This window comes from Sorex araneus, chromosome 4 (assembly GCF_027595985.1).
Source record: "Sorex araneus isolate mSorAra2 chromosome 4, mSorAra2.pri, whole genome shotgun sequence".
Classification (NCBI taxonomy): Eukaryota; Metazoa; Chordata; class Mammalia; order Eulipotyphla; family Soricidae; genus Sorex; species Sorex araneus.
The window spans coordinates 138014263-138041649 of NC_073305.1; the positions used below are offsets into that span (position 1 = coordinate 138014263).

A 27387-nucleotide genomic window follows, 5' to 3' on the forward strand; every position below is an offset into this window, starting at 1 on the left:
CAATGTTACTATTTTGAAGTCATTGCCATGACCTAATAATTCTACCTATAAGAATCTATCCTAAAAGCATATCCAGTAATGTGACCACACATTATATGTCACTGTCACTGTCATCCTGTTGCTCATCTATTTGCTCGAGCAGGTACCAGTAATGTCTCCATTGTTTTTGGCATATCGAATACGCCACAGGTAGCTTGCCAGGCTCTGCTGAGTGGGCGAGATACTCTCGGTAGCTTGCCAGGATCTTTACGAATGAAAGTAAGCAAACTTGAATATGAAAGTCTATAAATTACTAAATTATAATAAAGGCATTAAAATGAGCTTTAGGAAGCAGTTGTAAATATTAATTATTGTAAGCACAAATTTCTTTGATTTTCACCTTAACATTTAAGGCAGAGATTATAAGATTTTCTTGGTAGCTGTTCAAGGATTTACTGATAGGAGGGTAAATTGAGAGAAAACACTAACATTAGCAAACACTAACATCCTAGTTACCAGAAAATATAAGTGAAATCAATTTTGTTATTATAAAATTATTATAAAAATATTAACTTTTAAATTATTATAAAATAATAATAATAATAAAATTATTATAAAAAAGATAGACTTTCTAAGACTATCAGAAAGGCTAAGATTTTTATAATAATACAGAAGTTTGTGTTTAGTTTCAAGGATTATTTATTGTAACATTGATACTATGAATATTTGATAGTAACATATATTTAATAGAGTTATATAAAATTATGTTTTTTTAATGTAATAAATTATGTGTACTTTGGAAGGTTGATCTTCCTCATTAGTCTATGATAACTTGCTGTCTATAATCCACTGGCCAGTGTTCAAGCCCCAGTTAAAATATTTTTAGAACAAACTTTTTATAATCAATATATAAAGGGACAGTTATACTACATTAGACATTCATAGATCTATCTTAAAACTGTTCATGACAACCCTAAGAAAAATTTTCACAAAAAATCAATGAAAGTAAGTCTCTGCCTGAGTCATACTTCAAAAGGTATTCCTGTGCAATTTAGGAAGGGATACTGAAAAATGACTATTTTGATTACATGTGAACAAAATTATTTTATGAGCATTTGAAAAAAATTGTTGTGGATAAAGATGTTTTATGGGGATTCTAAAAGATGGTCCACATAATCTTAAAACGTATGATAAATTTATCAAATTACAATAAACAGTAAAAAAATCATTAGAAGAGAGAGCATAGAAATGCTTCCCTCTTGCTGTTTTTCTAGCACTACAAAGAAATCAGTTCATCCTTGGGAAAATGCTCAACCTCACTAGCTTGCAAAGAAAATACAAATGGGGGCTGGAGCGATAGCACAGCGGGTAGGGCATTTGCCTTGCACGCGGCTGACCCGGGTTCGAATCCCAGCATCCCATATGGTCCCCTGAGCACCGCCAGGGGTGATTCCTGAGTGAAGAGCCAGGAGTGACCCCTGTGCATCACCGGGTGTGACCCAAAAACCAAAAAAAAAAAAAGAAAATACAAATGAAAGCCATGGTAGATCCTCTAACTCTCCATTAAATTGGCAAAGTTAAAATAAACATTTAATTATATCTAGTATTATTAATTGTGTGAGACAACAGATTTTTTTCAAACTCCATCTCTGTGAGTGTAAATTTGTATATACTGAATGTTGAAAATCTTGAAAGTGCATATTCCCTTAAGCCAAGAAATTCTGTTTTTAGCAACTGAACCTTCAGAAACATTCATAAGTTTTTATGGTGATATAACACTAATTTTTATGCAATATACTAATAAATATTTACTCGATGTTAGGTACTGCTTAAGTACATTTTCTGGATCAACTCATCTGATCCTTAAACAATTCTACCTTTGAAGCAGATAGATATATATTTATTTTTCCTTTTACTTTTTCTTTTGGCATCCTAAGTGGTGCTCAAGAGGCCTGGGGGTGTCCATCCCAGTGATTCTTAACCCCGTGGACTAATAGTTCAATGGGAGGGCCCAAGAACATGGTATTGTTTGGGCCTTTAAATGTCAAGTAATGTGGGGGTCCCTCTGGGGTGCTGGGTAGCCTCCAGGGCTATACCTAGCAGTGCCCAGAGGATCATGTGTTACTGGAGATAAAATGAATTTGTCACTGACAAGAAATGTGTCAACACCTTTATTATTTCTTTGTCCCCCCTCCATTAAATATTTATTGAGCACCTATTATTAAATGTGAATTATTCTAGGATCGTACGATGTACCAGTGAACAAAACAAAGAAGATTTCCTTTTAGTAAAGATGGAAAACAAATAATAAGTATAGAAAATAAATATGTGGTAAGTACTGTGAAAAAAAGAACAAGAAGAAAAATGCAATGAAGACTGCAATACTGGTAAAGGCAGGAGGCAGGTTAAAAGGTATATGATAAAGGTATTGAACAGATAGAAGCGGAGCAATCTTTGGAGGAGGAGTGTTCCTTGTAGAATATGGAGGAAGAGTAGTTCAGGGAGAAGGTAAGTTCAGGCAAAGGCCTTGAGTGTTATGTGATCAGGGAGAATAGTATGAGAAAAATGAGTGAGGGAAAGGGGCCAGGACAAGATAGGGCTCATGACACTTTAGGGACTTGAGTTTTTACTGAGTACAGTGGCAGCCACTTTCAGCAGAGAGACAGATGCAGACTATGATTTACATTTCAAGGTATCTAGATGTTTTCAGAACAGATGACAGGGGAAGAAGGTAGAAGCAGGAAGGTTTGTTAGGGGTATCACAGTAATTCACATGGAAAATGATGGTGACTTGAACCAATGTAAAACTGGTACCTGAGTGCATCTGAACCAGCAAGAAGCTAGACTGAATGAATGGGGTTGCATTGGGTATTTGTACTAAAATTGGGCTTAAGGTGTTCACCTTGCACACAGCCGACCCGGGTTTGATTCCTCCGCCCCTCTTGGAGAGCCTAGCAAGCTACCGAGAGTATCTTGCCCACACGGTAGAGCCTGGCAAGCTACCTGTGGCGTATTCGATATGCCAAAAACAATAACAACAATTCTCACGATGGTGACGTTACTGGTGCCCGTTTGAGCAAATCGATGAGCAATGGGATGACAGTGACAGTGACAGTACTGAAATTAAGTATTTGTGTTTGCACTGAAGGCAAGTGTGCGTGATGGAAGCGAATGAATGAGAAAGAATGATACAGAATGCAATGTGAAAAAAATCAAAGTTTTGATGATGCTCAGCCTTAGTGATTTGGCAGAGCAGTTGTTTGCAAAATGGGAGACATTGTCCCCCATCCTCCAGAGAGAGGCGTCACTAGAATTATACAGGGGGATGGTGAGTTGCCTCAAGTACAAGTGGAGGTGTTTTCTGTTTGCTGATCAGAAGAAGGTAGATTTCGAGAAAAAAAATTTTTTTTTCTGGCAAGGGGTCTATAGGGCAACTAAATTTGGGAATTTCTGCCATAGATCATCTGTGCATATGAGTAGCTAAGTAAAGGCCAAGAAAGAAAGCGGGGGGTAAGAAACTTTAATTAATCTCCATTATTGTACAAAATACTTGAGATTGCAATGCAAACACTAATGGAGTGTTATAGTAACAAATAATACACATCTGAATTATTAAGTAAGTTAAAATTTTGGTCTTAAACACTACAGTAAAAAGAAGTTGGAAGTATGAGTAAAAGCTGGTTAAAACTATTTCTTTGGTAAAAAGAATTGGGGCAACAAAAGTGGTAAATTGGAATGAATGAGATAGTATATGAACACTACCTTTCATCTGTACACAATGCAGACTAGAGCAACCTCAGGGAAGCACCAGTGTCTTGAGCTATGCATGTGGAATATGAGGGTAGTAGGGAACATCATCTTTTACCTTTTTATTCAAAGTTGGTTTAGTCTTGGAAGAATTTTTTCCTTTTTTGTGCAGGAGGAAGAGTGGTGGAGACTCAATGGGGCACTCATAAAGGGAAGTGTGAACGTTCTCTGAATACCGCTGGAAATCTTCAACCTCCACATCCCTATCCAACCTGTGTTAAAACAGAGGGGGAAGACCCTTAAAAATAGTGTTCATAATTATATAATGAAAACCATGAAAGTCAAAAAACTTCATTTTTTTTCTTTAGCCAAGGAAGAAGAAATTATTTGTTCAACAAGTGTTATATTTAGCCACAGCTGAGAACAGAACTAGTCCAGAATTTCAGGCCTAGGGCAAAGGGCCAAAAGAGACGGCTTTGGTATATGAGCAAGGAGGATTGCCAAAATGGTAGTGGTGACCAGATGATAGTTTCTCAGATCCATCAAGAAAGAAGTTAAAAAATTTTGGTTAGTAAAAGTTTTGTGTGTTTATTCATCCACTACTATCCTCATCATAATTGATTAGTAGGTAGGTCTGATTTCTGCACATTTTGACAGATGACTATCTTTTTCTTTAATATATTCTGGGTGAGTAGGACATTTGTGTTTCTTAAATTCTTCACTTGCTTATTCTTGAATTCTAGAAGTCAGTTATTATCTTCGTTAAGGACCTAGATTAATGATACTGCTTATTGTAATGTGTTAAATTAAGAAGATTTTCCTAATCCTCCAACAAGAATTTGGGTGTGTTTTTCTGTACCATAAAATTAATAACAAATACAGAAATAATTGCATCTAGGTGCCTGGGAAATAGTAAAGCAGTAGGGTACCTGCCTAATGTGTAAGATCCTGGTACCACATGGCCTCTTGAGTACCTTTGATGTGGCCTTGGTGGACCCTGAGTTCTAGCATCAGGACTGAATTGTTAGGTCTGGATGTTCCAGGCTTAAAAGAAAGAGGAAAACTGTATCTAATATTTATAGTTTGCTGTAGATTAGGTGCCCTTAATCATCATAGAAAGCATGCCAGGAAATCACTATATTATAATTCATTTTCAGGTGAAGAAATGAAGGCTTACTTAGCCATGATTATAGTAAATTTAAGGGGGAAAAGTATAGACAAACCAAAGTATGTCAGTTATTCAAGTAGCTCTCTACATGCTTCTTTATACCACCTCTGATAAAGCTCATATTCCTTTTAAATGGAAATTTTTACCACATAAACATTTTCATTTTGACTTTTAGCTTTGTATCAATCACGTAGACACATGAATAATAAAAATATTATACCTGGTAAAGTAGGCATTACTTATACAGCCGGTCAAATTAGCAAACTGGGGGCTGATGGGTGAGCCTCCGAAGTAAAACTTCTTTTCTTCTGCTTGTGTCTGCTCTGTCTTCCCTTTAGTAGGATTCTTACTCCCAAATCTGTTTTTATCTACTATCAGCTCATATCTGCAAAAGATAAAACTTCTTTACACACCATACAACTGATAGTTTATGCTAAGTTTTATTGAAGGTTGTAGGTTTTCTCTTGGAATTTATTTTTCTGCTTTTTGGGTCACACCCAGCAATGCTTAAGGGTTACTCCTGGCTTTGCACTCAGGAATTACTCCTGGCAGTGCTTGGGGTACCATATGGGATGTCGGGGATCGAACACAGGTTGGCCTTGTGCAAGGCAAACACCCTACCTGCTGTACTATCACTCTGGCCCCTTCTCTTGGAATATTAATGGAACATTTGGTCACCAAAAAGACAAGTGCAAAACTCTTTATGAATTCCAAAGGAAAATGGGTCAAATATTACAACTATATTCAGAAAAAATAGAAATATTCAGAGTATATAGAATATCATGAATATAGAAAATTTGAATATGAAAAATAATATAGACATATTCAGAAACTATAGTTGGAATTTAAACCCATAAAAGTAGTAAATTTAGATAATTAGTCAATAGCATTTGATTGTATATGTATATGAGAACATAACTCACAGTGATTATTTAACTATATTTGCAAAAGAACATTTTCATTGCAAACCACATTAAATTTTTTGTTTGTTTGTTTTAGGGTCACATCCAGCTGTGTTCTGGGCTTACTTCTGGCTCTGCATTCATTCAGGGATCACTCTTGGTGAGCTCAAGGGGACTATATGGTGTTCGGTGATCAAACCCAGGTTGAGTATGTACAAGGCAGGCACCCTACACACCGTACTTTTTTTTCTAAACCCCACTTAAAAATTTTTTACCCTAATTAGCAAATAAGTTCAGAAACAAGCTATTACATTTTTTCAATTTTGTTTGATGGGGCAGGATCCACAGACCTAGACATAGAATGATAGCAGAAGTCTACACCAGAAATTCATTTCTTATTCCATAAAACTCCCTTATAGTAAAAACACTAAAAATAAAGAGATACTATACAGTTTAAAAGTAAAACCAGAGATTTTAAATTGTGACTGTAAATATAGGTTTCTCAACCCCCTCCAAAAAAATCTGAGCTCAGTATAGGAGCAGAAGCTGCACTCCATTCAACAGATGGCATATATACAGACTTCATCAAGGAGGCTATAGACCATGGCTCTACTAAGAACATTCTTTTTTATATATTTTTATAATTATTTACTCGATAAATACTGAAAATAATATATTTTGAAATGTAAATTGCTTCTTTCACCATTTTTGGAAACACTAGAAATGTAATAGGCTAGACTACCATTCAAAATGGCACTTTAAGAAAATTTTGCTCTACAAATAAAAACTGTCTGTGTAAAGGCTGTAAAGTGATGGCTGTACCTTGCAGGTGAGACCGAGGTGATGACGAAGTGGGACTGCCCATCATTGTACTGTTTATCTACCGACTGCACCTTAGTCCCTTTCACATCCATGATCACAGTGCCATTACCCAAGGAAATGGAGAACTTGTCCGACTGAAATGCAAGCACAGGTGTTGAAGGAGGAAGTCACCGGATTGAAAAGATACACTTTTTCTGCACTTACTTAATGGTATTGCTTAAAATACCCCCAATGTGCGGGAAGTTTGCTTGTGAAATAGATACTGTGAGTAACAACTCAATACTCCCTGGCTTCTATTATTGCCTTATAAATATAGAAACATTTCAGAGGGAAAAATAAGTCTCTAATTTGGGCTGAGTTGAAAATGTCTGATGATTTTTCTCATATGGAGAGTGGTCCCAGTGACAGTTTGTTTCATATCTCAGTCTTACTTTGGCTTCCTTCCTAAAGGCAATATTTGGATCCCCATGGCGTTGTGCTGGACAACTATGCATTCATATTTCATTTATTTAAGTAAAGAAGAAATAAGACAATCAACCTTAACATTTGTTTCTGAAGTTTCTTATTGCTTTTCATAAATTAATATCAACATTTTAATCTATCTTCTCTTCTTTTATATGAGTACAACCCTTTTCTTAGCCCTCAACATTACTTATTTTGTGGGGAAAAAGTACGATTTAATTTACTATGATCATCTGAGGCAGGTTTTGGGGCAGAGGTTCTATAGATTGTTTTGGGTAAATTTCCATAGCTGTCACTGATTTAAATTAGAGTTGACATATACCTTAAAAGAGCTATAAAAGGTAATAAGTGTGATTTTTTTGTCCATTATATTATATTATATATTTTATCCCTTCTATTATATTACTGGACCATCAGTGTCTATAATGGTCATGATCTGTACAGAGATAATTTAACTGGATTTTAGGGTCACTAAACCTCTATAGGTCTTATTTTTTTTATATTGTATCTTTCCTTTCTTAAAATTTTTTAAGGCACATTTATTTATATATTATCCATTGTTCATCTATTTGCTTAAGCAGGCACCAGTAATGTCTCCATTGTGAGACTTGTTGATACTGTTTTTTACATATAGAATACGCCATGGGTAGCTTGCCAGGGTCTGCCATGCAGGTGGGATACTCTCGGTAGCTTGCCAAGCACTACGAGAGGGACAAAGGAATTGAACCCAGGTCGGCCGCATGCAAGGCAAACACCTTACCGGCTGTGTATACTGTACCTATGTGATTATCATCTCATTTTCTTAAATTTTCTGCTGGCCCTTACTATTATCATTACTATTATAGTTTAGGTCACATGTTCAGCAAAAAATGTTAATATTCACAGTTTTGATAGATGCAGTTATTTCCAAGATCTTCCACCCATGTCTCCATATCACTTCTAGTCCACCTTTTCATTTCCCTTTACTCACCCCCTGCCAAACAATCTGTTTTGTAATCTGAGACCAAGGGCCTCTCATTGATTAACACTGTCCATTCTCAGTATATTTTTATAAGCTGAATTCAAGTGTTGTTTTGTGGCACATGCAAGAATAAAGTAGTTTGTTCTTTCTACTATTTTTTTATAAATTAAATCACACATGTCTGTATACTTTATACACAAGAAGGTTCTGAATTACTTTTGTGCCATAGATTTTTTTTGGCAGTTGGGTAATACAAATGGATTCCTTCATAAATATGAAGTTAAAATGCACAAAAATATGTGATTATGAACCAATTTTATGGAAATATAGTTTTAAATACTTAAATGATAAATTAATAAATATATATCCATATTTTATTAAGGCATTGAATAATACAACCCAGTAGCAGATCTAAAAACTGTGTAATTTAGAAGTACCAATGAGCAAAATGTTTGAGATATCTGTGAAAATTATAATATAAAGAAAAATACCTGTTATTTCTATTAATGACCAAATAAAGGTATTTGTTAAATCTACTATAGTTGGTTAACATCCATAATTATTATATAAGATGCTAAATTTTAGAAATATTCTATTTTAAATTTGTCCAGTCAGGAATATTTATTTTTCCCACTCAATTTGAAGGCCTTCTTAATTCTCTCCATGAACCTCTGTGGGACAGATCTGTGGATCCCAGATTATGAACTCCTGACCATAAATACACAATACCTTAAAAGGGTCTAAAATAATGCATTCTGCATATTTGTATAAGACAAAATTCACGTGCATTAAGAGCCACTTCTAACAGGTAATTTTCTTTTTCTTTTTGGGTCACACCCGGCAATGCACAGGGGTTACTCCTGGCTCTGCACTCAGGAATTACTTCTGGTGATGCTCAGGGGACCATATGGGATGCTGAGAATTGAACCCGGGTTGGCCGCGTGCAAGGTAAATACCCTACCCTATGTGCTATTGCTCCAGCCCCCTAACATGTAATTTTAAACAAACCAATGACCACAAAAAGTTTCCTTGGGAAAAAACAAATACTCACCCCTGAAGCATAATAGAATAGCAACCCATTGGGTTGTAGTGTTCGGAAATTAAAACCTCCTTCAAAGCCATCAAAGAAAGATAGTTTCTGGGCTGAAGAAATGAAACTCTGTCCATTGAAGTATGCTCTGCGAGATATCTGTGTACCAAATAAATATTGAACATGGTATTTGTGATATATATAAATGCTTAAAATGTCAATTTCTTACACAACTGACCTACTGATTTCATACATTGACAGTTTTTATTTTAGCTTTTATAATTCAGTGATAGTCACCTTTCTGTATTCTGACATTATCTACTTCCTGTATTTGATTTCTGTATTCTCTGCTTCCTCCACCTTGAGTGAATAAGAATACTCATAGTCTCTCTAGATTCTGGAAGCCCGACTGGTTGAAAACTGATGCAACTGGGCAAGTTACAGAGGAACCCACAAGGTTTGTGGGTTCTAGCATGGTGATTCTTTTTATGCTCTTGACAAATGGATAGTAAGAGACACATCACCATAGAGAAACTAAGCTTTTCCAGGTTTTGAGAGGGAGTTTACTTATTAAAAAACATTTGTTGAGTAACTGGTACTTACGAGAGAGTCTTCTGGGCAACCATAACCAACTCCAAGGGTTTCTGTCTGCTCTAATAAATTGAAGTCTTTCTTTTGGAACTGGAAACCCTTCATGCATCCTCTGAAGTTGATATCTAAGGGAAGGTGTGCTGTTAAAGCCCTGGAAAATAAAATTAAACTACACTGAAATAATCAGTGATAATGACTATGTTGCCCTGTAGTTATATGTGATGAGATTTGAATTTATTATAGGCAACTGCAATAGTTTCATCATCATTCATATTCTCATGCTTTCTTTGATAACCAGTCATTAATGCCTAATCTTTGGTTACAGGGCAGATTTATTTGAAGTCAAGTCTTTTCAGCCCCCCTTTTACTTTTTGATTTCTTAATAGTGGTATAGTAAAAATGAGGGAGGCAGGAACCTCTTGATATACCATCTGAGTAAATGTTGTAGAATAGATTTAATTGGTTATTAGCTGAGTGATATGATTGATTGTTATCTAGGAAATCTGACTGGCCATTTGTGTAACCAATTAAATTGTTTTCAAATCTTTGCTTAGATTGGGCATAACCAATCAGACAACAGGGGCAGGGATAGTAAAGTATATAAGCACATGTCATGTCTTGCAGGCAATGTGGTATAGGGAGAGGAAGAAACATCAGCAAGCGCTATTGAAAAGAACTGATGGTAAGAACTGCAATTGTGGGAACTGCTAGAGAGAAGCTATTTTTGGAAAGACAGCTGCTAGAAAGGATTTACTGGGGTCCCCTTTTGAACAGAAGTTCCTATTGACCTCTTGAAAGCTGTCAATAACAAGCTATAACACTAGAAGAAAGTGGTGGTCTGCAACCTATTCTTATGGTCCCCAAGATTATAAAAACCATAAGTTTTAGGGGTCTGTGTTGTAACAATGTTTTCTAAGATCCTTTTACTTAACATTAGCTCATTATAGCAATTTAGTGAGATACAGAGAAATGGACCAATGGGAAAGTAGAATTCTTTTAGATAGGAAGTTATAGTTTTTTCAATATAAGATTACTAGTATTTATTATTATGCCTATTACCTTATACCTATGTCCAATAAAATTTTGCTGATTTTGAATGAATATATAAGTTTTGATTTATTATAGTAACTGATGTATTTTAGATGAATGCTGGTCAAACTAGAGAGTAACAGTTCTGCTATTGTATGTTTTATACCTATAAGATCTCATCTCAAAAAACCAATATGATTGGCAGATTTGGAAGCATCCAGTGGCAATTATAGTGATTGAAGGCTCCTTATAGCATGGTTGGAGAAACTGAAGAAGGTATTTTGTTGGAAAGGATGCTTGATGTTGGGAACTATCCTAGATCAACTAGAATTTCTTGAGAATGGTCATAGACAATAGGATTATAAAAGTTTCCCAGATTATTCAATTGAAAATCCCTAGGTTTTTCATTAGTCTGTCTTGGCCTAGTTTCAAAAGCTAGGCCAAGATACACTAGACTTAAATATCCTAATGTTATCTCTCAGTTTCAAAAATCTCTGATGCTGAGTTGGAGAGATAGCTCAATGGGCTGAGCACATGTTTTGCACGTCGAAGCCTTTGTTGGATCCCTGACACTAGATGGTTCCCTGATTATTGCTCAGTGTGGCCCTTCCTCCTCCACACCCCCTCCACTATTATCTCTGATGCTATAAATTGAAATAAGAGAACTGAACTTTTCATATAGCCTTTTCTTCCCACACTGTTGGTTCTCAAGACTTACTCATGGATTCATGCTCATGGTCATGGTGATGCTCTCAGGACTGTGTAGTACTTGGTATTGAACAAGGGTCTGCTGCATATAAGGACTTAACCTACAATCTCTCTGGCTCAAGAGAGCTGAATTTTTAATACAATAAAAAATACTGTTTTTTGGTGGGGGGGAAGCACATCTAGCAATTCTCAGAGGTTACTCCTGGTTCTGCACTCAGGAATTACTCCTGTCTGTGCTCTGGGATCACGTGGGATTCTGGGATAGAACTCTGGTCAGCCATGTGCAAGGTTAAGTGCCCTACCTGCACTACTCTCTCTCCAGCCCCACATTAGAGTAATGCTTAATTGTATGTAACCCATAAACACTTGGATAGTAAAAATATTTTGTGTCTTCATGTTACTTAAAAATTTCAATGTATTTAAATTAAGACTAAGCAAAAATAAAGAGAAACAAAGATGCTTTCTTTTCATGTAGTTCACAGGCTTTATCTTTTCTCTTGACGATCACAACATGTAAAATTATGTCTGAGGAGTTTTACAGCAATGAAAGAACATGCAGATCACAAATAGTAAATACTAATTAAAGCATCACAGAGGTGGGCTGAGAGGACTTGAAGTTACATAAATGGCGTGGCTGAATGTAGGCACATGCGTAGAAGTAGCAGATGGGAGGGTTTGAAACTCTCGTCTTCTCTTTGAGAAGAATACTCAGCACACCAAACCAATAGGAACAAACAGCTACTTAAAACAAACTTACCTGGATTGTAAGATTTCTGGGGGAGCCCCTCCAATGTATATGTCCTTAAAAGGCATTTTTTTCTTTTCATTATCCATGCTCTTGACATGACGTCTGTCAACTACCAAAATCATTTTCTTATCATTGTGGTAAATAATTGAGATCTGGGAGAAACAGTATGGAGTAAGTTTTGTTTTTTTGGTAAAACCCAATCATGAACAATTTTGTAACTGTGTATCTCATGGTGATTCAATACAAAAAATAAAATAAATAAAATGAGCTTTCTTTGTGGATTATTTTTATAAATAAGCAAGCATTAATATATATATGTATGTATATATATATATATATATATATATTTTGCTTTTTGGGTCACACCCGGCAATGCACAGGGGTCACTCCTGGCTCATGAACTCAGGAATTACCCCTGGCGGTGCTCAGGGGACTATATGGGATGCTGGGATTCAAACCCGGGTCGGCCGCGTGCAAGGCAAACGCCCTACCCGCTGTGCTATCACTCCAGCCTCAAGCATTAATATTTTTAAATACTGAACAGGGAAGTATTGTATTTGCTTAAATATCTCAAAAAAAAGTAAATATACTATTTTTATATTTACTTGGGTTCAAAGGATAAGCAAAGAGATTGTAATTATACTACATTTCTAAACAAATATGTAGCAGAATAATTTAGGAATATCATTATAATCAAGAAATCAAACATTTATCAGTCTTCCAGTCAGTAAAACAATGGAAATATGTATATGTCAATTATTCTATTATTAAAGACATCAATATAATTAAGAACTTGTCCCTTTAAAGACTTTTACATCTGGGATTGGGAAGGTAAAGGCCTCCCCATCAGTTCCTCTTTAGATGTGAAAGTTTAATTACTGTCCCTCCTTTCTAATTTGATGTCTAAAAACATCAGTAAATGTAAGTACACATGCTGCAACTTTTTATACCTCATGATATTTTGCATCATTGATATGAGCTTTCTTCAATGTGTCTTCCAGATGTACTGGACCATTGCTAAATCCAAAGTCATAGAACACATGTAGGTAACCATTGCGCATTTCCAGGCTGAAAAACATGCTCTGTAGAGAGAAAATTTGAGACATGAACATCTGTTTTGAAGTTATGTGCATGGCTGAATTTGAAAAATAATATTATATTTTTTTTCTTCTTCTTTTGGGGCAAAACACAGCAGTGCAGGGAGACTTGTGGTGCTTAGGGACTGAACCTAGAGCTTCTTCATGCAAAGCATGTGATTGGTTGAGGTAGCTCCCCTAGTTCCCAACTCTCTCTCTCTCTCCCTTTCCCCTTCCCTTTCCCTTTCACCCTTCCTCCTTTCTTCCCTTCCTCTCTTCCTCCATTCCTCTCTTCCTCCCTTCCTCTCTCCTTCCCTGCTTCCCTCTCTATTCCTCCCTCCCACCCTCCCTACTCCTCCCTCCCTCCCTCCCTCCCTCCCTCCCTCCCTCCTTCCTTCCTTCCTTCCTTCCTTCCTTCCTTCCTTCCTTCCTTCCTTCCTTCCTTCCTTCCTTCCTTCCTTCCTTCCTTCCTTCCTTCTTTCCTTCCTTCCTTCCTTCCTTGTGTACCATATGTGACATTTAAAATTCTTGGGAATATATTATTATATGTCATATGTACTCAACTGCCTTTCATTAAGCAGCTTGCTTTTATTTTGATTTTTGGCTGCTTTGGGGGGATAGAATATTACACGGCTTATTTTATAAAATAAATTACTCTGAATTTATTGACTTTTATTTGTGATGATAAATGTTTTTCACATTTTATTTTCATGAAGCTTATTACTCACTTCAAAAATATATTTGATCTGTCACTTCAAGGTAAGAATATTTTTATAGGAATGGATAAGAAACTAACTTTTTTGTTTGTTTGGTTTTGGGTCACACCCAGTGATACTCAGTGCTAACTTCTGGTTCTGCACTGAGGGATCACTCCTGGCGGGGCTCAGGGGTTCCAAATGGGGTACTGGGGTTGAACCCAGGTCAGCAGTGTGCAAGCTAAGTACCTTATCCATTGTACTATTGCTTTGGCCTAAGAAAGTTGTACTTTAGATAGATGGTTAAAAGTATGTTTGGGAATTTTTCTATAGTTAAGTGAATGATTACAGAAAAACTTACATAATGAGTAAGTGTAAATAATCCTCTCATATCTACACTATAAACTGTTACAATAGAATGAAATTTCTAACTTGTTTTTATGATTCTTCAAATGAAATTTTCGATGGTCTTGAATTTCAGTTAAGGTCTTTCAAATACTACAATATATGATAATAACTGGCAGCCAAAATTTAAAAGACAAATTTTGTCAATTTGTCATAGATTAAAAAGCATCATTATGATTTAGTAAGCAACACCACAGATGCGGTTTTTATAACATAGTGTTCCAAATATGACAGCTAAAATTATTTATTAAACTAACATATTATTGAACTGGATTTAGGAAAAAACTTTTGAATCACAAAAATTTAACAAAATTTCAAAATTTATTAAGCATTTTAAATTATATTTCATCACTAATACTATTTATAATGTATTTTGAATAAGTTATTTTTATTTCATCTTAGAATTTGTACTTAACATTTTGTTTTAGTTTATATGATTGATTGTTATTCCTAGTGCTGAATATGATGTTAATATGATGTTAATACACAGTATATATCTCATTAATCAATAAATTTTATGTAAACAAGTATTATATCTGTGATAAACATCAAGAGTATTTTTTACTGATTAAGGCATCTGATCTTAAAAGTTCTAAATTTCTGCAGACATAATATTTTTATTTATTGCTGATATTATTTTCCTAAAGAGAAAAAACTAAAGTATTGCTTTCTAAATAGTTTGATGGCATGGCACACTCAACCTCAGAAGTTTCCTGAAACCATACATAGCAGAAGGTGAAGGTACTAATGAAGAAAATGTAGGACTTTAATTTTTACTTACTCCATTGACCATCAGGAGCACAAGACCATTGTCTGCTGGTGTTCGTACTTCTATGTCAAAGCGTGTCACCTGACCAAATTTCCCTCTTCTCGTGAAATCCCTGACAATGGCATAACTTGAGCCATCAAAGTAATAACTGGCAGCCCGGCTCTGTGTGAAGGCCAGTTTGTCTCTGAAATGGAAATAAAATAATTCCTTGAACAATGCAGTTTCTATTATATTTTTCAATATAACAGAAATTTTGCGCCCATTTCATAACAACTTCCATAGAGAACCTTAGAGAATTTCAATGTTCTGATAAATGCATGGGAGACATAGAGAAATATTTACAGGCAAGCTACATGCACTATTTTTAATTTGTTCTCTATCTTAGATGCTAAAATAACAGTAGTATCTACTGAAACCCCATTCTTTGGAATCCTAAATCAAAACTGCAAAGCAGTTATTTAATACTTTTAATACCTGGGCCTATTCTCCAGGAGAGTGAACTTAAGATTTTTTGGTAGGCATGGTTATAATGAAATTCTAAAACTTTCATTTTCCCCAGAGAAAGGTTAAAGAACTTGGGGCTGGAACAATAGCACAGCTGATAGGGTGTTTGCCTTGCACGCAGCCGACCCAGGTTCGATAACCAGCATCCCATACAGTCCCAAAAAAAGGTTAAAGAACCTAAATGTTAAGCTCAGTTGTCTTGACTACTACGCTTGCTTGGCTATCAAAGTCTTTTGCTTGTGTTTTTGTTTTTGGATCACACCTTGGGGTAATCAGAGGTTACTCCTTCTGGTTTGGTTTTTGAAGGTCATGCTACTCAAGGATGCCCAAGGGATCATGCAATGCTGGGGATCAAACCTAGATTTCCTACATCCAAAGCTTCTCAAGTCCCTTGAGCTCTCTCTCTCTCTCTCTCTCTCTCTCTCTCTCTCTCTCTCTCTCTCTCTCTCTCTCTCTCTCTCTCTCTTCTCTCTCTCTCTCTTCCAGCCCTAGATTTTCTAACGTGTCCTTACCTTGCACAGGGAACTGATTTGGAGGGGTCCATATCATAGATGTGCTTAAAATTGTACAAGCTGATCACATCATTATTCAAAGTGGCCAATTCCAGGCATCCAGTGAAGCCAGGCAGGTTTAAGCTGCTCGGGAGCTGTGTAACAGACAAAGCAAAGCCAACTTCAAGATGATCACTTGCTTACCAAGATGATTCCAAACAGGCAATAAAACAAAGTATCAGATCAAGAAGATCTACTCAGTGATATAGATACCTCTCTAGAACTGACTTTGTGTCATCAATGTCCCATTTTTAGGAAAAACAATGGTTTCTTTTTTAATTTTTATATCTTAACAGATAGGGTGGGATATATATTTTTTGAGCCACATATTGGGCATAAAATACATGACCAAAATGTATTTTACATTAGCTCTGGAAGTAAGTCTTCCAGTTCTAATACAGAGGAGGAAAAAAAATCCCAGGAAAAAAAGTTCAGTAAAATGCCCGGAACTATTAAGTTATAATGCTGAGATCAAAATTCCTAACTCAATTCCCTGTCTTATAGGGTTCTTATACCCTTCATCAGGTCTCATACACTCATACACCTGTATAGGGGCCACGTCTTCCATTGCTTAGATGACTGAATTTTTTAAGCAGCCATATACCAAACTGCAAACTAAACACAAGGCTTCAAGGTACAGCTATCCCTATAGAAGGTGGTGGTGGTTTGGGTTATACAGGCATTTGTTCAATTGAATAATGGAACTTCAAGTGTTAGCTATAGCTTGAGAGTACTTGGCACTATGAAAATCTAGGAGGCAGAGAGAGGTTTATAAACCAAATTTCTAAATCCTGGCTCAGTAGTCTACCACCTAAAGAGGTAAGTTCTTTCTTAAAATCGCAAGGTTTCTTTCCTGCCTTCACATTATTGCAAGGCTTATGGATTTAAAAAGCAATCATTGTAGATTTACAGTAAGTCAAAATAGAATTGCATAGCTCACCTTAAACTCTGAGGGCACCCCGCCAACATAAAACACAGTATCTTCGGGGTCCAGATCCAACAATGAGTCATCTCCGATAAACTGTCCCTTTTTAATAAACTTTTCCTCTGCAGTGCTACTTAGACTGGGGACTGTTAAGAACACCTTCCCATGTTTTCCTACCCTGTAAAGATGAAGCATATTATTTTATAAGCTAGATAATATGTCAGTGTTTTAGGTTTTGTGTTTTGTTTTGGGGCCACACCGAGCAATGCTCAGGGCTTACTTCTGGTTCTGCTCTTAGGGATCACTCCTGGCAGGACTCAGGGGACCCTGAGTGCTGGGGACTGACGGGTTGAACACATTCAAAGAAAGCAACCTGCCTTGCTGTACTATCTCTCCAGTCCAATAACATGACAATTTAAAAATTAAAATTTACACACAAACTAGTGATTTGATTTATCATATCCATAAACATTTGAGAATATCAGCAATGAATGGGAAGTGGGAAAAAGACATTCCCTCTTGGTCCAGAGATGCCCAATTGAATCCCAAAATGGATTAGTGCCTTGCATAAATGTCTCTAGAATCCAACTATCTACAATCTAGAATTCCAGAAGCACATGGCCGCGGCAACCATGATATTCAAAATAAACAAGGGACAGTAAATGATCTAGCATCTGCCCCTGGCAGGCAGACTTGAATGGAGGTGGGAAAATTCGAGCAAAACATAATACCCAAAAGTAGAGAGAGAGTATTGGGGAAAATGCCTGCCATGGAGGCAGGGTGAGGATTGGGATGGGGGTGTGTGATATACTGGGGACACTGATGGTGCAAAGTGTGCACTGGTGAAATGATGGGTGTTCGATCATTATATAGCTGAATCTCAAACATGAAAGCTTTGTAACTATCTAATGGTGATTCAATTAAAAAAAAAAGTAATGTGGAGTTCATACCCAATTCAATCAGCTTAATCAATGGCTGAATAAATAGCAGTATTTCTACATTAAAAAAAAAGACATTCCATCTTGAGGTTAATCTATAGATTGACCATATTAAAAATTTGACAATCAGATTATTATTTATAAATGATTACAATTTTTTTCTTTTCTGTTAAGGTGTTTGGGAAAGAATACTAGAGAAATGGAAGGAGAACACAATGAAAGGGAAGAAAGTGCTATATTTAATAGCCAAAAGAATTTGTGTATGTGTGTGTGAGAAAGAGAGACAGAGAGAGAAAAGAGAGGGAGAGAGAGAGAGATCTCCTTTGAGATCTTTTTTGTGTGGATAAGCCCCGTGTCACAAATTCACTTTACCTCTCAATCTTGACAATGCTGAAGTGAGCAGGCCAGGAGCTTACAGGCTTGGTGTCCAGGGGAATCTCTACATCCTTACCCCCCAAATTGTAAATGTATACCAAGTTATCATTTTTGATTGCAAGACCCATGTATTCTTTCTTGGCCTGAAATCAAGAATTCACTTAAATAATATCCATATGAGGTGAATATCAAGTTTCATTTCTTTAAAAGACAACCTGCAATCCAAACATGTGGATATATGTAAGGTCCACCTAGCTAGCTATATTACCTAGAGTTCTGTTAGACTGGGAAGTCCCTCTTTCTTTCCGGCTTCCCTGGGCCTACAAGTGTCTGAGTCACCCTGCTTGCTCCAAGTGAATTTCTTGCAGGGGTAGTGGAGTGAGTGGGGACAAGCGACTTCAAGCTTGTGAACATTTAATGGCTTCCAGGAGCGTGCTTCTGCTTGATAAATTCAGTAATATATGTGGCCTGCCAATACCTATTGCTATTCATGCTCAAAATAATTCAAAATTACATGTCACTCATAATAGCACTCTGTTATTTCAAAGGTCTTGAAATTCAATATTTACTCTTCAAAGTTTGTGTGATGTTGATATGAAGAATCCCCATAAATAATCCTAGAAGGAATGATTTTTTTTTCTGGAAGAAGTGATGTGTTCTTAAATTACTACTTGACATTAAACTGAGTTATAATTTATGGATTATCAGAGTGGGAATTTTGTTTATTTACAGGGATAGTTTTAGGCAAGATAAAAGGACCTATATTTCTTTTCCACATTATTCTCTTTTATTTTATCTTAATTTGAATGATTGAGGTTCCATTAACAGTAGTTAAGTTCCATTAACTTAACTACTGTTAATGATGGCTTCCCATGCACATCCTAACACCACACCCACCACCAGTGTATCCACCTTCCTACCACAAGGACCCAAATCCCCCCTATTGCCTCTTTAGAAAATATTATGTTTTCAAGCAAGAGAGATAGTAGAGGCATTAGGCCAACCTCTGTTCAAGTAACACTAGGAGCAAACCCTGAGCACAGAGTTATAAATCACTACCAGCACTGCCCCCCCCCAAGAAAAAAACTACCCAAATTCATGTCCTTACATTTTTGCTTCCAAGGTACAGGATAAACTGATCTGAAATTCCATTTAGTTCTTGCTTCTTTACAGTAGGAGGTTTCATGTACAAGCTCAGGGATGTAAAGGTCTTTAAATCATCTATACTAGTTTTGGGATGAACTTCAACAGCTGACTGGCCATCAAACATCATGGACACTTGGATCTGGAATTATAAGATTATTCCATTAGAAGTACTTGGCACAAATAGGTATAGCGTTTCCCCATAATTTTTAATGGACTGCCCATATTACTTATAGGAATCTCTGAGTTCTTTCTGCCTTCCTAGCTTTGATTATTTACTTATATTCTCACCTTGTTAGAGAAAGATTTTCTGGTATATTACAATACAGTGGTCTATGTTTAAACTGGGATAAAAGAAAGCAAAATGAAAATAAAAGATCAACAAAGTAGACCAAAAATAAGGATAAATATAAATTCCAGAATGAATCACATACTTCATTGGGATAATATAAATGGACTGAATGAATACCTGTAGTCAGTTATGGTTTTAATCAAAAATCCCTATCACGTTTATTCAATAAATTTAAAAAAGAGAGAAAATTCAAATTAAAAGAAAATCCATAAAACTAAATTCTACTGATTTACAGATGGAAGATAATTGATCATAGATACTGGTACAGCTAAGACTTTCTCCCCAGGGTCTTCAAAAATGAATCAGAGTAAGGCTCTGAGTAATATCCTTGACTATGTCTGGGAGTTTGAAGGGCTATAGAAACTGTTACGAAGTTTTAGATAAGTTCCTGAAACCTGGTTCTGCCATTTTCTAGCTACAAAATCGTAAGCTATTTACTCTGTTATTTCCTCATCGATAAAATGGCAAATGAATTTGTTCTGAGAATGAAATTAGAGAACTATAAAGTACTCTCCAGTGCTTGACTCCATCACTATAATTGTAATGATGAATTCATTAGGATGTTTTTTAATAATCATTTCCAAGAAGGCATCACAACAAAGCATAATTAAATAAACTAATTTCTAAGACATCCCATATGACATATTGAGCTGGTCTGACTTGAAATGCTTTTTGAAGTATTCATAAATGGATGGACTATTTATATCAATGACATCTTTACAAATATTTCTGAATAGCTAGATGTATTTATGTCAGTTAAAGAACATTAATCTGGTTAATATTGATGGTCAGAAAATGAAGGTTATTTCCCCAACTACTTGAAATATGGCTCTTAGATGTTTCCAGTTGAGTAAAGATCATAATATCTTAATAGACAATAAATCACTTAATGGAATTAATCTCTTGTCAAAGTTGAGAGTCTGAGAAGGATGTATATCTTCAAAGAAACTATCTCATTTTGGGGAAGTGAGCAGTTTTTCAAAGGCTTTGATAAAACTCTTAGAAACGGTTCAGGTGAATTTATGGAATTCTTCCATAAAAGTAAAATTAACTAAGAAATAAAAAAAATAACACTCAGAAACTTGGCTTTGAGAATGGTATTTTTGTATAATAAATCTTTGTAATAATCCATAATGTGGCTAAAAAAAAGGGTAATGTGGGGTATAGAATCAATCAACTATGTTGCACTTAAAATTGTTTATCACTTCAAATTATTTTTCCCAAACTTCATCTCCTTCATCACCAAATAATTGATTTCTAACTCTTATTTCTGTCAGTAATTAGGATCAAGTGTTTAGTCAGGTCAATTCTCAACTGAGAAAATACAACCACACAATTTGGTTGTATACAATCATACTGCTCTATAAGGCAACAGAAAATACATCCAAACAGGACCAGAATAAGCCCTGCATTTCCATGATGAAAATGTTCATTGTTCTTTTAGGATGTGTGCCTGTTAATGCTGACAATAATTAGGGGTGACTATGCTGCTTCTGAAAACATTTCAGAGCAGGTTTTTGTTGAAATTATTCCACTTAGTTGGTATCTGATTCCTCAGGCCTGTGGAGGGGTCAGTGAAAGCATCTATAATGTTGTGCAAGTTCTCTTTGGAGAGGTAGAGAGGCAAGATTTTTTTCTACATAATAACTGCATTAAATAGCTCTATATTATAATGAGCATAATAACAAATTGAGTTTTTGTTGGGGATGACATTGATTTCTGTGTGGAAACTACTGACTAGGTTAGGTGTGTGGCTTCTAGTCCTGGTTATAATTATTAGAATCACTGGAGAGCTTTTGAAAAGTTACAGATGCTGAGCCCTTCCTGTAAGCAGTATTTTTCAACATTTTGCACCCAAAGATTGGCACCTATTGGCACCTGCCTGAGCACTGATCAGGCACTGACAGTTAATACCCACTGTGGCAGAAACTAGGTACAGTACTTTGGGGGTGGGGCTACAGATTGTTTTTCAGAGATCCCCATAGGATTCGAATGAACAGATAGGGCTGAGACTAACTGCAGGGCAGAGCATGATTGAAGGGCTCGAGGCTCTGGAAGCTGCCGAGGAGTTGGAACTCAGCCTCATGTTCTCATTTTCACGGTGCAGCGAGTCTTTTCAGCAGTTACCTTGCTGGCAACGCTTCTGGTCTGAGCAATGAGCTCTCGAATCCTCTGGATGCTGGCAGACACGTTGCTTGCAGGCCTCTTCTGCTCTACTGTACGAAGCTGATCCAGAAGTTGGGGAACAACCTCTGTAAGATTTCTTACTGCAGGTAATAAAAACATGTCACTTGAGTAAATAGGTCAATAATAAGTTTATTTCTGGAATCAGGTAACTAGACAAAAAAATGGTTTACTCTATAAGTGAAAAGTTATTGCTGAAAAGTTATGCTCGAAGGATAATCAATTCCTATTCTGTAGCACCAAGAATACAAATTGGTTTACAAATTATATGCAGGGCAAGCTAGCCTATAACATGCCGGTCTAAAGGGCATTGCATTACAGGTGCTCCTTTCATCACGCAGCACAGGTTTGGCTTGTATTTCCAATACAACCCATGTAATAAGTCAAAGGAATGCTTGGCCAAGGAAGTGAAAATGTTGTTCTCCAAAATGCGCATTTACATGTCAGTTAGCTGCTGTTATAGCCCCAAGAATGATGCAATGAGATGGAGGAAACAAACAAACAACAACAAAAAACAACCAGGAAACTAACAGATGTGCTAAGGAGAGGGTGGAAAGCCTGAATTTATAGACCCTGACAAGGGTCACCCAAACTTCTCATATTTATATTATTTATCTGGGGAGGGGCACACCCAGCAGTGCTCAGAGCTTACTCTTGGCTCTGCACTCAGAAATCACTCTTGACAGGACTCTGAGAGAGGACCATATACGGTGCTGGGGATCAAGTCCGGGTCAGCTGGGTGCAAGCCAAGTGCCCAATCCTCTGTACTTTATCTCTATCCCCCTGATTTAATGATTTATTAAAAATACAGACTAAGACACAGCAGTAAATCCTGGAAGAAAACAGCTCACTGAGATCTCTCCGGACCCTGTGCCAAGCCTATTTCACCAGGGCTCTGTCTCTGGACCCCAATCACTTACATATTTAGAGTTCGGGGAGCAGCCGTGTGACATCTCATAATATTCATAATAAGCAATAGAAAATAAATTATCTAGAAAACTATATAGAATCTGCCTGTGGCAGGCAGGCTTGAATGGTGGTGGGAAAATTTGAAATAATGGTTGTGGGAAGGTGTAATGGTGGTGGGACTGGTGTTGGTTGAAATATTGAAAGTAATCAATTAATGTGAACAAAATTTTTAAAAATGCAGGCTATTGTTCTGCGGACTGCATATTTGAATTACGGTGTGGTTTTGTCATATACATATAGAAAAGAGCACCAATCATAAGGATACAGCTCAACGATAGAAACTCACTGCACAGAGAATGACAGACATATCTCTGAATCTCTCACAATGGTCGTCAGGTAGTACATGAGTAACTCGAGGGACCTTGTTAGAAAGGCAGATCCTTTGGCCTGATTCCAAACCTATTCCAAACTCTGAGGCGGGGCCCAGGTAATTGATTCACCCTAATATCAGTGAACCATTGAACTAAAGCTGATCTGCTTCAATCTTTTCTATTTGCAATTCATTTTCCTCCCTTCTTATGTGAGGTTGGCTATAAAAAGTAGGCATACAAATCAAACACTTTCTGATAATACATCATAAAGAAGTTTATTAAAAACAACATTTTTTAAGGTTACCCCATACGGGATCAGAGCCCACAGTTTAAAAAGTTTGGGACCAGAGGATAAAATCTTTTGGATATCCTGCATAATTGTAGAGTGTTGGTCTTTGAGGATTAGTAGTTGGAATTAGGGAAAGTCTTACTGCACTTGATCTTAGCTAAAAGGCTGAGAAGCGATAGAGAAAGTCTTACTGAAGCCAAGTGAAACTCATATTTGGGAGACCATGTCATTATAACCTAAGTACCAAAAAACACTTCATTTCTATACTAAAAGACAAAGTGCTTCTTCAACACAAAGACTGGAAATAACTAAGATAGTAACAACTGACAGTTTATTCATTGATTAATTCAGAGGTAAATGTCAACTGAACATCATAATAGCCTTTCTAAAGCAAAATCTTTCTTTCTTTTTTTTTTTTTAACTTTTTGGGTCACACCTGGCGATGCACAGGGGTCACTCCTGGCTCATGCACTCAGGAATCACCCCTGGCAGTGTTCAGGGGACCATATGGGATGCTGGGATTCAAACCCGGGTCAGCCGAGTGCAAGGCAAACGCCCTACCCGCTGTGCTATTGCTCCAGCCCCTAAAGCAAAATCTTTCTTTAAATCACTGTATCACTGTCACTGTCATCCCATCGCTCATCGATTTGCTCGAGCGGGCACCAGTAATGTCTCCACTGTGAGACTTGTTACTATTTTTTTGGGCATATCGAATATGCCACGGGTACTTGCCAGGCTCTGCTGTGCGGGTGAGATACTCTCAGTACCTTGCCGGGATCTCTGAGAGGGGCGGAGGAATCAAACCCAGGTTGGCCGACTGCAAGGCAAATGCCCTACCTGCTGCTCTATCGCTCCAGCCCCGTTCTTTAAATATTTTATTTAATAAAATAAAGTAGGGGCTGGAGTGATAGCACAGAGGATAGGGCATTTGCCTTGCATGCGGGTGACCTGGGTTTGATTCCTAGCATCCAATATGGTCCCTTGAGCACTGCCAAGATTAATTCCTGAGTGCAGAGCCAGGAGTGACCCCTGTGCATCACTGGGTGTGACCCAAAAAGCAATAATAATAAAATAAAGTATATTCAAGTAATTATATACAATATTGGTGGCCCAGTGGCATGCACACACACACCACACACACACATACATATACACACATATGCACCACACAGTAACCAAAAATTTTTGTCCTTTTCTTAGCTAACTTTGATCACATTCCAATCTTAAACCTAAATGAAGAAAATTGCTTCTTTTTGTGTGTTTTTGTTTTTGGGATACTCCTGGTGATGATCAGGCATTACTCCTGGCTCTGCACTCAGGGATGACTCCTGGCTATGCTCTGGGGACCATGCAGGATGCTGGGGATCAAACCTACTCAGTAGTATGCAAGGCTCTACTCACCATGCTCCCTCTTCAGCCCCTAGAAAATTGCTGCTTAACAAAAGGTGTGTAGAGTTCATTGGTTACTTCCTTAGGGGAATGCATTTGCTAGTCCTACCTGCATCTCTGGCAGAGTCCACTGCTGTGTTGTAAGCAGAAGAGTCAAAACTTTGGAGATTCTGTGACCAGTTTTTGAGATTGTTAGCCATGGGTGTGGTGGCCTGATGGACTTGCTGTGTGGTCCTGTCAGCTTCTGCAACAGTCATCTTGGACTGATCCAGGCGCTGCTGAGTGTCACCTGTAGGAAAGGATACAAGAATGGTTACTTGGCAAAGAAGGGTATTTGTTAAAAACATTTCCACCTATTTGATCATAGGGATGAAATAAATTTCAGATTTTGAACTTGTAATGCAATCTTTAAATATATGTCATACTTGGTTTAAATTAATTGTATAGAAATATTGTAGGCAGAATTTTAAAATGAGGGGCTAGAGTGATAGCACAGCGGATAGGGCATTTGCCTTGCATGTGGCCGACCCGGGTTTGATTCCCAGCATCCCATATGGTCCTCTGAGCACTTCCAGGGGTGATTCCTGAGTGCAGAGCCAGGAGTAACCCCTGTGCATTGCCAGGTGTGACCCGAAAAGCAAAAAAAAAGAATTTTAAAATTAATTAGAAAGATACTGGAACCCTTAAAATAATGTCACTTAAAATGTTTAAAAATTAAAAGGTAAATTTAAAGTAGAGTAGTTAATATTTATATAGATCATAGCCTTGGTGAGAAAATCACAGAAAATGCATATAAGATTTTTTTAACTCATGACATATTCATGTCTGAGATCCATTGTAAATGAAGACACATTTATTAATGAAGAAGTTCACAAGAAAGCAGGTTATTAAATAGTATAAGTAGCAGCATCTCACTTTCTCTCACTCTTTCTCTCTCTCTCACTCACTCATGTACACATGCCAACATTGGAGGAAGTTGCTTTCAAATTTATGTCATCCTTAGATGGTATTACTTTGAGCATTATACTTATTTTCTAGAATTTTTCTTTTTCATGTGTGTGTCATTCTTTACTCATGGATTAATAATGTATCACACCTTCCTCAGCGGTCACTCTTAATGCCAATGAACAGATTTTAGCTTCTTGAGTGATGCTTACCTCTCTCTGCAGCCTGAAGTTGCTTAATGGCATCATTTAATCTGTGTTTAAGGAAGCTCTTCCTTGCCATGGCTCCACCCACACGCCTGCTGGTATCAGCTACTGCCTCTTCATTGCCTGTGGGTGGAGAAGCAGTCCAAATGGGGCCCAAGATTCCAGGTTAAAAAAGAAAGGAAAAGAGTTCCTGGGCCAGAGATGGTACAGTAGGCTGGGTGCTTGCCGTACACGTGGCTGGCCTGGGTTCAATGCCCCGCACCGTGTATTATCGCTCCAGCAAGCCAGGAGTGATCCCAGCATGCCAAGACAGGACTAAGGCTGAGCACTGCTGGTTTTCCCTCCTCCCCTCCCCTCTTTCTCCCATCCCCACAAGTCCATTTAATCAAGGAAAATTCTTATTAGTACTATGGCATTATCATGGTATTCTGAATTGGATCTGAACTTAGAACACTGGTTTGGGAAAGTAGCATTTTGTTGAGAGATATAGGATTCCAAAAAATATCACTGTGATTGATTTAGGATGCCATAAAATGACCACATAAGGTGTGGATATTGTGATTAATTTCTTTGATCAAAAAATATAGCACAGCTGTGACTAATAACCTTTGCAGCATAAATAATAAGGAACAGGAAAAATAGAATTAGCTATGTTTATGCTAGTTATTGCTTATATGAATATAATTATTTCTCTTAATTATTTTAACAACATTTTAAGTGATAGACAATATACATCTGGGTAGGGCCACACACATGAACAGCTTGATGAATTTTCACAAACTGAGTACAAATTGTAGGCAGTGTGGTGCCAAGATAGTAAAGCATTATTAGCACAATTCCCTGCAGTGCCTGTGACTACCCAAAGATAACCAATGTTTTAATTCTGTTTCCAAAAAAAATAATTTTAATTGCACTAATCTTTTATGTACATAATTTATGCAAATTTTGTATTGATATTTGGTAGTTTAATCTTCCAGCTTTGTTTTTATTCTTCAAAACGATGTTGAATATTTTCTCTTCACTGCCATATCTATATCTAGAATAATTCTGTATATATATGCATATATATATAATTGAATCACTGTGAGATGCAAAGCTTTCATGATTTATAGTCATATAATGATTGAACAACCACTCCTCCAGCAGCGAGCATTTTCAACCACCAATGTCCCTAGTATCATTCCTGTTACCCCCATCCCATTCCACCCCCTGCC

The 27387-nt window shown here is 36.9% G+C and overlaps 1 protein-coding gene across 2 annotated transcripts in view; it reads right to left on the reverse strand.

The window, feature by feature from the left end:
- The window catches only part of LAMA4 (laminin subunit alpha 4), a 160874-nt gene that overhangs the window by 22645 nt on the left and 110842 nt on the right, over window positions 1-27387 (reverse strand). For both annotated transcript variants that reach the window (XM_055135507.1, XM_055135509.1), the window contains 15 exons: window positions 26180-26296; window positions 25132-25311; window positions 22008-22147; window positions 19494-19670; window positions 18383-18528; window positions 17088-17250; window positions 16109-16242; window positions 15105-15276; window positions 13098-13229; window positions 12157-12299; window positions 9675-9813; window positions 9093-9230; window positions 6619-6752; window positions 5115-5279; window positions 3845-3998 (listed from right to left, as the gene is read on the reverse strand). In XM_055135507.1, the coding sequence (XP_054991482.1) occupies window positions 3845-3998; window positions 5115-5279; window positions 6619-6752; window positions 9093-9230; window positions 9675-9813; window positions 12157-12299; window positions 13098-13229; window positions 15105-15276; window positions 16109-16242; window positions 17088-17250; window positions 18383-18528; window positions 19494-19670; window positions 22008-22147; window positions 25132-25311; window positions 26180-26296 (2234 nt within the window). The remainder of the gene's footprint in view (window positions 1-3844; window positions 3999-5114; window positions 5280-6618; window positions 6753-9092; window positions 9231-9674; window positions 9814-12156; window positions 12300-13097; window positions 13230-15104; window positions 15277-16108; window positions 16243-17087; window positions 17251-18382; window positions 18529-19493; window positions 19671-22007; window positions 22148-25131; window positions 25312-26179; window positions 26297-27387) is intronic.